This window comes from Nerophis lumbriciformis, linkage group LG03 (genome assembly GCF_033978685.3).
Source record: "Nerophis lumbriciformis linkage group LG03, RoL_Nlum_v2.1, whole genome shotgun sequence".
NCBI classification, from domain to species: Eukaryota; Metazoa; Chordata; class Actinopteri; order Syngnathiformes; family Syngnathidae; genus Nerophis; species Nerophis lumbriciformis.
The window spans coordinates 49213668-49225000 of NC_084550.2; the positions used below are offsets into that span (position 1 = coordinate 49213668).

The 11333-nt window shown below is 36.2% G+C and overlaps 1 protein-coding gene across 1 annotated transcript in view; it reads left to right on the top strand.

Moving 5' to 3' along the window:
* The window catches only part of slc6a11b (solute carrier family 6 member 11b), a 107472-nt gene that overhangs the window by 91396 nt on the left and 4743 nt on the right, over positions 1–11333 (top strand). The window contains exons 10-14 of the mRNA XM_061938497.2: positions 474–586; positions 1242–1379; positions 5207–5309; positions 5497–5597; positions 8444–8614. Coding sequence (XP_061794481.1) covers positions 474–586; positions 1242–1379; positions 5207–5309; positions 5497–5597; positions 8444–8614 — 626 coding nt within the window. The remainder of the gene's footprint in view (positions 1–473; positions 587–1241; positions 1380–5206; positions 5310–5496; positions 5598–8443; positions 8615–11333) is intronic.

The window sequence follows — 11333 nt, forward strand, 5'->3', positions numbered from 1 at the left end:
ACCGAAAAGTATAGAAATAATTTTGGTACCGGTGCCAAAATATTGGTACCGGGACAACACTACTTTGAACCAAGTAGTCCTAAGAAGCGATAGGCTGCCGACCAGTTCAGGGTGTCAGCTGGGATAGGCTCCAATTTACCAGCGACCCTAGTCAGGATGAGCGGTACAGAGAGTGGATAGTCTTCAGAAACGTCATCAATCAGTTTCGGACCATTGGTCTCTGCTGTTGTGCCAAACACTCAGCAGCGTGATGCATCAGTTTCCTCCAGTCCCAATGTCTCAAGAAGCATTCTGATTAAGTGTGAAGCGAACATAAATCATACAAACTTGAAGCATCTGTATGTGGCGTGCAAATGTACAGTGGACACTTCTGGTATAGAAAACAAAACCATCTGACGTACAACAGTAGACAGCTAAAACGTTGTGGATCAAAATATTTCTAATGGCGACGTAACAGTGATATCTGTTTCAAGGTCCTGGTCTTGCATTCATTGCATACCCAAAAGCTGTGACCATGATGCCCCTCTCCCCACTCTGGGCCTGCCTCTTCTTCATGATGCTCATCTTTCTTGGACTGGACAGCCAGGTAAGATCAGATGTCAGACTCACAACCTCGTCCTTAACCTCTCTTAATAGCTCAATGAAGCATGTACCGTGTTGTTAGTATTCTCTCAATTACCAGTACACTCCAGGAAACCCGCCCACCCGTAGTTGGTGAATTTCTGCAAAGTGTTAGCCCACATTTCATGTTGTTTGTACACAGCTAGCCAGACATTGTATGCACTGTAGTTGTAATAACAGGCATGGTGTGCTGGTGTATGGTTTCTTTGGGTAAGCAATCCATTTATGTCGATATAGCTTGACTTCAAGTTCCACATTTACAGCTTTGAGTCAAGCTGACCTCCTTCGTGCTTGCTTTTACAAGCAGCAGTTCATCCTCTCTATATTCAGCTTCAAAAATATGTATACCGTATTTTTCGGACTATAAGTCGCAGTTTTTTTCATAGTTTGGCCGGGCTCCAGTGCGACTTATATGTTTTTTTCTTTTTCTATTATGCATTTTTGGCAGGTGCAACTTATACTCCGAAAAATTTGGTAAATGATTATGTGACGGAGTTTATATGTTTCAAAGAAAGAAAATGGATGTAAAAGCTATAGGTATTTAAACACCTGGGCTGCCCTTTGAGGTTTTTTTCCCAATTAGTGATGCATGTATAATTGTTGACGCCTGTATTTCCCAGTTTGTGTGTGTAGAAAGCTTAGTGACGGCCGTGGTGGACATGTACCCAGAGACCTTCAGGAGAGGCTACCGCAGAGAACTGCTGATTCTCGGCATGTCAATAGTATCTTTCCTCATAGGACTCATCATGTGTACAGAGGTAAGACTTCCTGTACTGCTTATGAATGATGTCTGTGTACTTTTATATGCAATTTATCGTACTCACTATGTCTTCAATTAATTCCATGGAGACATTTCGCCATCATCATCATTGTCATCATCATCGTTGTCAACCATCATCGCCATCACACATGAGGGCCTACAGGTACAAAGGATGATGTACATGTAAGCAAAACAGAGTGTATCATTTGGTCTTCTGCAGTCCAGTTCAGTATGTTTTAGTAGACATTTTCTCATTACAATAAGCAGTAAAGGTACAGTCGTGGTCAAAAGTTGACATATACTTGTAAAGAACATAATGTCATGGCTGTCTTGAGTTTCCAATAATTTCTACAACTCCTATTTTTTTGTGATAGAGTGATTGGAGCATATAGTTGTTGGTTACAAAAAACATTCATGAAGTTTGGTTCTTTCATGAATTTATTATGGGTCTACTGAAAATGTGACCAAATTTGCTGGGTCAAAAGTATACATACAGCAATGTTAATATTTGGTCACATGTCCCTTGGCAATTTTCACTGCAATAAGGCGCTTTTGGTAGCCATCCACAAGCTTCTGGTTGAATTTTTGACCACCACTCTTGACAAAATTGGTGCAATTAAGCTACATTTTTTGGTTTTCTGACATGGACTTGTTTCTTCAGCATTGGCGGTAATCCTCCTTTTTCATTGTCCCATTTACTCTCTGTAAAGCACCAGTTCCATTGGCAGGAAAACAGGCCCAGAACTTTCCTCCAGAAGGTCTTATCTTTGTTCATGTGGTGTCAGATGAAACAAAAATTGAGCTGTTTGGCCACAATACCCAGCATATGTTTGGAGGAGAAAAGGTGAGGCCTTTAATCCCAGGAACACCAACCCCACCGTCAAGCACAGTGGTGGTAGTATTATGCTCTGGGCCTTTTTTGCTGCCAATGGAACTGGTGCTTTACAGAGAGTAAATGGGACAATGAAAAAGGAGGATTACCTCCAAATTCTTCAGGATAACCTAAAATCATCAGCCCGGAGGTTGGGTCTTGGGTGCAGTTGGGTGTTCCAACAGGACAATGACCCCAAACACACGTCAAAAGTGGTAAAGGAATGGCTAAATAAGGATAGAATTAAGGTTTTAGAATGGCCTTCCCAAAGTCCTGACTTAAACGTGTGGACAATGCTGAAGAAACAAGTCCACTTTTGACCCAGCAGATTTGGTCCTATTTTCACAAGACCCATAATAAATTCATAAAAGAACCAAACTTTTTTGTGACCAAAAATTATGTGCTACAATAATTCTATCTCAAAACAATAAGAGTTGTAGAAATTATTGGAAACTCAAGACAGCCATGACATTATGTTCTTTACAAGTGTATGTAAACTTTTGACCACGACTGTATATACAGCTTCCAGCATCATGCTTTTAAAACCTTCTTGCTGCAGTTCCTTATATTATCTGAGCAACCCACTAAACCCTCTTCTCAAAGATTCTCATTTCTATAAACGCCTACACTCCATTCACCTCCACTTCAACCATTATCGACTGTACAGGCTCCATAAGTGCCATTAAACATAACTCGCTACACCGCACTACAGTCAGTCTTTGCAATAAACGGCACTATTTATTCTTTACAGGAGTAATTTGAAGACAATTTGTCCTCATGGGGCCATTAATCTTACTCGTTCCCATTGACATGTCACTAGTACATCAGGGTGCCCAATATTTATTCTTCTGACACGTTTAAAGGATGCCTACTTCGCCTCCAAATAGTTACCACATGAGTGCGTTTAAAAAAAGCTCCCTTGGAAAGTTTTATATTTCAATATCAGGCTGATATACTGAGCATTTTCTGTTACGAGACCGCAGCTCTGATGGATCAATGGGAGATTTTATTCATGAAGGCTCTTTTAGTGGAACAGAGAAGCTGTCCTGAGTCAATGCAGAGTGTGATCTTTACTGGTACTGCACGTTTTAGTGTATTGCTTCTGAAATATTACATTTCTGAAAAGAAAATCATTTTTGCTGGCAACAGGCCCAAAGGGACACTTCAGTATTTGCATTTGATATGCAGTGATTTGTCAACCGAAGAGTATAGTCCTCAATTATTTGGCGATAGCATCCTTTTCGACTGTAAATCTGATAAGACTAGTGATGGGTACCGAATGCTCTACTTTTACAGGTGCTGACCGCAAATTCTATAGGTACAACCGGGTACCGATTCACGTAAATTCCAACGGTATATCCGTTACCTTTGTTGCAAGTGCAGACTCGGTCGGCACTGGTTCAAGCGCTTGGTGGTTAAAATGGCACTGAAGCACTCAGCCGGACTCCCTTTGGATAATAAAAAGTAAGCATGCCTTATGGAAAGCGCTCAAAAGTAATGCTCCACTTTTCAAAATGTGATAGCTCGATGATAATTTACATTGGATATGCCATATACATGTTCCCGATTAGCATTAGCTATTTTACATGGCAATTTTAATTAATTTGTTTTGGTGTTTGCTAGCATTTTTTTAATGGCATTACTTTTTTCATAGCTGATTAATTATTTACATTTCTTCAATATATAAATATACTGTACAAATATATAAACACAATTGTTAAGTTTGCAGAGGGAGTAGACAGCACAGACCACAAGGGGGCGTACTTGCTCTATGATTTATTTAATATATATATATACAGTATATATATATATATATATATATATATATATATATATATATATATATATATATATATACATATATATATATATACATATAAAATTAACAAACAATAATACTTAGGAAATGCAACATGCTTCACTACACACGTCAAAATGTAAACAAACGCCATTGATGGATCTACACCTAACATCCACTGTAATGATACCAAGTACAGTAGCGTATCTAGTCGATACTACTATGATGACGTCGATTATTTTTTGGCATAACAACTTTCTTTTTTTTTTTTTATTCATATCATGTTTATATACTCAGGAAATATGTCCCTGGACACGAGGACTTTGAATATGACCAATGTATGATCCTGTAACGACTTGGTATCGGATTGATACCCAAATTTGTGGTATCATCCAAAACTAATGTAAAGCATCCAAACAGCAGAAAAATATGTGATTATTACATTTTAACAGAAGTGTAGATAGAACATGTTAAAAGAGAAAGTAAGCAGATATTAACAGTAAATGAACAAGTCGATTAATAATTAATTTTTTACCACTTGTCCTTAATAATATTGTCAAAATAATCTCATGGAAAATTACAATATGTTGCTGCCTATGTCAGCAGCTGAATTAGGAGCCTTTGTTTGTTCATTTACTACTAAAAGACAAGTTGTCTTGTATGTTCACTATTTTATTTAAGGACAAACTTGCAATAACAAACATGTTTAATGTACCCTAAGATTTGTTGTTAAAATAAAGTTTTTGTAGTACCCTTTATTTAGAAAAGTATCAAAATATTGGTATCGGGACAATAGCTTCAAAAATGTATTTTAAAAACAAACATTCTCAAAAAGCAATGTTCTGAGATTTTAAACCTCCTCCGTTATATTTGACATATCCTTGGAAATACAGAAAAACTAACATAAAGGTCTAGTTACTTTTAGATGTACTATGGCCTGCAGAGGATCTAAATAATGCAACTTTTGTGGACCATGTGACTTGTGGATTATGCCAGATTTTCACCTTTTTCAAATGTATTTTTACATGTGTTTTTTTCGTCCTTCACTGTGGAGATTGTGTGGATAGGCCTATAAAACGCCTTTCAGTTTGCTTCCGTGCCACTGAGACTGGCATCATTGTGACTGAGAAGTGACACACGTCTTCTCTCCCAATAGGGCGGGATGTATGTCTTTCAGCTGTTCGACTCGTACGCCGCCAGCGGCATGTGCTTGCTGTTTGTGGCCATCTTCGAGTCCATATGCATTGGATGGGTGTATGGTAAGATGATAACAGTGTCTTGTAGCCAAAGCAATGTTTGACGTGCAGAGGAAAAACAAGCCAGTGGCAACTACGCCCTCTGCTGGACATTAGGATGACCCACAAGAATCGTCCACAGTTAGGCCTTGCAGATACGTCTTGTCAATATTGTGACGCCAAAGGAGGAGTGACAAGTGTCTGTTTTCAGGCAGTGACAGATTCTACTCCAACATCGAGGACATGATTGGCTACAAGCCCGTCTTCTTCATCAAATGGTGCTGGATGATCTTGACCCCGGGCATCTGTGCTGTGAGTTCACCACCAACACTGCCACACACACTAAAACAATGCTGGGTTATTTTGATAACCCAATTTATGAGTTGCAAGTGTTGGGGTTAAGTTTTGGAGTTATTCTTATGAAGAGTGTTGCGTCAGGACCAGTCTTCCTCTCAGGGAATAAAACCCACCGGTCAATCCCAAGTTTTTTCGGATGACATACACTATATTACCAAAAGTATTTGGCCACCTGCCTTGACTCACATATGAACTTGAAGTGCCATCCCATTCCTAACCCATAGGGTTCAATATGATGTCGGTCCACCTTTTGCAGCTATTACAGCTTCAACTCTTCTGGCAAGGCTGTCCACAAAGTTGCGGAGTGTGTTTATAGGAATTTCCGACCATTATTCCAAAAGTGCATTGGTGAGGTCACACACTGATGTTGGTCGAGAAGGCCTGGCTCTCAGTCTCCTTTCTAGTTCATCCCAAAGGTGTTTTATCTGGTTCAGTTCAGGACTCTGTGCAGGCCAGTCAAGTTCATCCACACCAGACTCTGTCATCCATGTCTTTATGGACCTTTATGCACAGGTGGCATCCTATGACAGTTTCATGCTAGAAATCACTGAGCTCCTGAGAGCGGCCTATTCTTTCACAAATGTTTGTAGAAACAGTCTCCATGCCTAAGTGCTAGAACACCTGATTCTGATCATTTGGATGGGTGGCCAAATACTTTCGGCAATAAAGTGTACAAGTTGAGTAAGAGAACCATCAAGACAGAATAGCAATATTACCAAGTTTTAGACTTAGACTTCCTTTTATTGTCATTCAAATATGAACTTTACAGTACAGATAAGAACATAATTTTTTTGCATTAGCTCGTTGTAGTGCAGGATAAAAGAGCGAAAATGTGCAGATATAAATAAATAGATTACTGTACAGATCCATATATTGTACTCTTGCATATGCATCCAAATTTATGAATGGCGTACAAGAGTTTTATTGCCTGAGGGAAGAAGCTGTTACAGAACCTGGAGGTTCTGCTACGGAGGCTGCGGAACCTCTTTCTAGAGTCCAGCAGTGAAAACAGTCCTTGGTGGGGGTGGGAGAAGTCTCTACATATTTTCTGAGCCCTGGTCAGGCAGCGGCTTTTTGCGATTTCCCGGATAGGAGGAAGAGGAGTCCTGATGGTTTTTCCCGCCGTCCTCACCACTCTCTGCAGAGTTCTCCAGTCTGAGGCACTGCAGGCTCCAGTCCAGACAGAGATGCAGTTGGTCTGTAGGCTCTCTATAGTGCCTCTGTAGAATGTGCTGAGAATGGGGATGGAGAATAGAGAATATTTAGGAGACGAGTCCTTACAAATGCGGTAATATCAGCATCAAGAAGCGGTCTGAAAATCAAACGGAAAGAGTCATCTTATTTAGTATGAAAACAACCCCCTCCCGCCCAGAAAGAAATACAGCCTTATTGTTCTAAACTGATAAAGTAAAAAGGGAGTACATTATACTCCCAATAGACATTCAAGGTGAAACAGAGTTTACGAACAAAAGGAAAAAGCACAAAGTGTCCACATGGGAAACTGTTAGCTGCTTTAAACATGACTATGAATAAAGAAAGAACTCTTTAAAAATGTATGCATTCTCCACAAGCGCAATCCATTTTTGTAGGTTATAAGGGTATCATTTTAACTACATTTCTTGCTATTCAAAACTATGAACCATTTTTGGGTTGTTTTTTCTTGAAGGGAATTTTATTAAGGATTAATCTCATTAACATTATTTACAATCACACATCTTATGTACATGAAAACATTTTAGCATGCTGTATAGGACTACTATGACCATAAACGGCAATTCTTGTAAAAGAAAATGTCACTCATATCTTGCTATTGAGTATATTTTAATGGAATACAAATACTTTTGATCAGTAGTTGTGAAGGAGTAGGACAAACCAGCAGTAACATTTATACTATTGGTTTAACGAGTGCTAAATTGCGCAACCCAATAGTTGGGTTTGTTATGATCCGTTGCCCGGATCATGTTTTGTTCTGTTAGTTTGACTACCTCAGTTCTGTTTTCAGCACCCCTGAATTTGTGTTTTACTTGCCGTGACTGCAGAATAGTTTCACCTGCCTCTGATTAGTGTTCGGGATGCTCACCTGCTCCTGGACACTAATCAGAGAGCTCCTTATTCCTGTTTTTTGCCACAATCAGTCTGGCTTCCTTGTTTGCATTACGCAACATTGACGACATCTTCTATTATGCTTCCATGCAACCCGTTACGTTAAGTATTTCAACAATCTTTGATTCCTGTTCTAAGCTTCGCCATAGCGCCCACTCTATCGGCATTTTTTTTATGTCTTTTTGTATTTTTGCATGATTCATGGACAATAAATCAATTTCTCACCTGCACCTCGCCTCCGGAGTTCCTGCTGTATCTTGGGGGAATGATCCGCGCAGTAAAAAGCGACCCCGTCGTTACGGGGTTTGGAATTAAACCAACATTATAGTGAGCATAACTTAGCTTTTGTGTAAAATAAATTCAACCTAATAGTTGGGTTATGAATCTACCAACATTGAGTTAGCATAACTCAACTTTTGGGTTAAATAATTCAACCCAATAGTTTGGTTGGGAATAACCCAACATTAAAATGATCATAACTCAACTTTCTGGTTAAATAATACAACGCAAAAGTTGGGTTGAAAAAATTAACCCAAAAGGTTGAGTTAAAATAACTCAAATAAGGGGTTTGTCCTTTTCTGTACCAGCAGTTGGGTTAAAATTGGGTTATTTTTTAACCCAACATTTTTTAGTGTGCAAATACATTCCTTTTTGATCATTGGAACAGGAACTAAAATCATGTATTTGTGCGTTTTTAGGGTATTTTCCTGTTCTTCCTGATCAAATACAAGCCACTAAAGTACAACAACGTGTACACCTACCCTGACTGGGGCTACGGTATCGGCTGGTTCATGGCCATGTCGTCCATGGTGTGCATCCCTCTGGGGATGATCTGGATGATCTGGAAGACTCCCGGCACATTCTCGGAGGTAAAATATACACCAACAAAACAGCACTTACAGGTAACATGATTATAGGAATCATTTCTACTTTCAAATGAACACAAAGGGGAACTGTACTTTTTGAGGGCAAATTTTGCCTATCATGGACAATCCTTATGTAAGACAAGAACACATACAGTCGCGATCAACAGTTTACATACACTTGTAAAGAACATAATGTCATGGCTGTCTTGAGTTTCCAATAATTTCCACAACTCTTATTTCTTGTGATAGAGTGATTGGAGCACATACTTGTTGGTCACAAAAACATTCATGAAGTTTGGTTATTTTATGAATTTGTTATGGGTCTACTGAAAATGTGAGCAAATCTGCTGGGTCAAAAGTATACATACAGCAATATTAATATTTGGCTCCATGTCCCTTGGCAAGTTTCACTGCAATAAGGCGTGTTTGGTAGCCATCCACAAGATTCTGGTTGAATTTTTGACCACTCCTCTTGACAAAATTGGTGCAGTTCATCTAAATTTGTTGGTTTTCTGTCATAGACTTGTTTCTTCAGCATTGTCCACACATTTGAGTCCATAAAAGTTTTATATACATGCTGTATATATATATGTATATATATATATATATATATATATATATATATATATATATATATATATATATATATATATATATATATATATATATATACATATATATATATATATATATATATATATATATACGTATATATATATACGTATATATATATTTATACGTATATATATATACGTATAAATTATATATACGTGTGTATATATATATACGTATATATATATACATATATATGTGTGTATATATATATATATATATATATACACACATATATATATATATATATATGTATATATATATATGTATACATATAAATATACATATATATATATATATATGTGTGTATATATATAAATATATATATATATATATATATAAATATATACAAATACATATGTATATACACACATATATATATATAAACATATATACATATATATATATACATATATACACATATATATATATACATATATACACACATATATATATATATATACATATATATGTATACATATATATATATACATATATATGTATATATGTAAATATATACATATGTATATACATATATATATACATATATATATACATATGTATATGTAAATATATACATATATATATACATATATACATATATATGTATACATATATAGATATACATATATACATATATATATACATATATATGTAAATATATACATATGTATATACATATATATACATATATATATATATATACATATATATATATGTATATATATATATATATATATGTAAATATATACATATATATATATATATATACATATATATATACATATATAAATATATATACATATATATGTATATATGTATATATATATACATATACATACATATGTATACATATATATATACATATATATGTATATATATGTAAATATATACATATGTATATACATATATATACATATATAAATATATATATATATAAATGATAAATAAATGGGTTGTACTTGTATAGCGCTTTTCTACCTTCAAGGTACTCAAAGCGCTTTGACACTACTTCCACATTTACCCATTCACACACACATTCACACACTGATGGAGGGAGCTGCCATGCAAGGCGCTAACCAGCAGCCATCAGGAGCAAGGGTGAAGTATCTTGTTTAGGACACAACGGACATGACGAGGTTGGTACTAGGTGGGGATTGAACCAGAGACCCTTGGGTTGCGCACGGCCACTCTTCCACTGCGCCACGCCGTCCCATATATATACATATATATATGTATATATATGTAAATATATACATATATATATATATACATATATATATGTATATATATGTAAATATATACATATATATATATATATACATATATATATATACATATATATATATGTAAATATATACATATATATATACATATATACATATATATATACACATATATACATATATAAATATATATATATATATATATATATATATATACATATATATATATATGTATATATATATGTAAATATATACATATATGTATATATATATATACATATATATATATATATATACATATGTATGTGTGGGAAAAAAATCACAAGACTACTTCATCTCTACAGGCCTGTTTCATGAGGGGTTCCCTCAATCATCAGGAGATTTTAATGGAAGCATTCACATACCATGGTTTATATAGGGCACAGAGTGGGTAGGTACAGGCTGGCGTAGGGGCGTGGTGATTGGCTCCTGTGTTACCTAGGAGGTGTTTCCGTCTGTGGCGGCATGCTGATACAATTTCGCTGCGCTTGTTGAGGGATGACAGGTCTGGACGGTATATAATAAACAGTTTCTCTTTCAAGCATAGGTTGCATCTTTTATTACCACTATTGTAAGGTGTGCTGGATGCAAGAATTTGCCATGTTATTGAATATTCAACATTATTGTCTTTGAGGTCCCAAATGTGTTTGCTGAGTTCTGTGGTATTCTGCAGGTTTTGGTTCCTGAAAGAAGCCTTGTGATTGTGCCATCTGGTTTTAAACTCTCCCTCGGTTAATCCTACATATGTGTCGGATGTGTTAATGTCCTTACGTGTTACCTTAGATTGGTAAACAACTGATGTTTGTAAGCACCCCCCGTTGAGAGGGCAATCAGGTTTCTTGCGG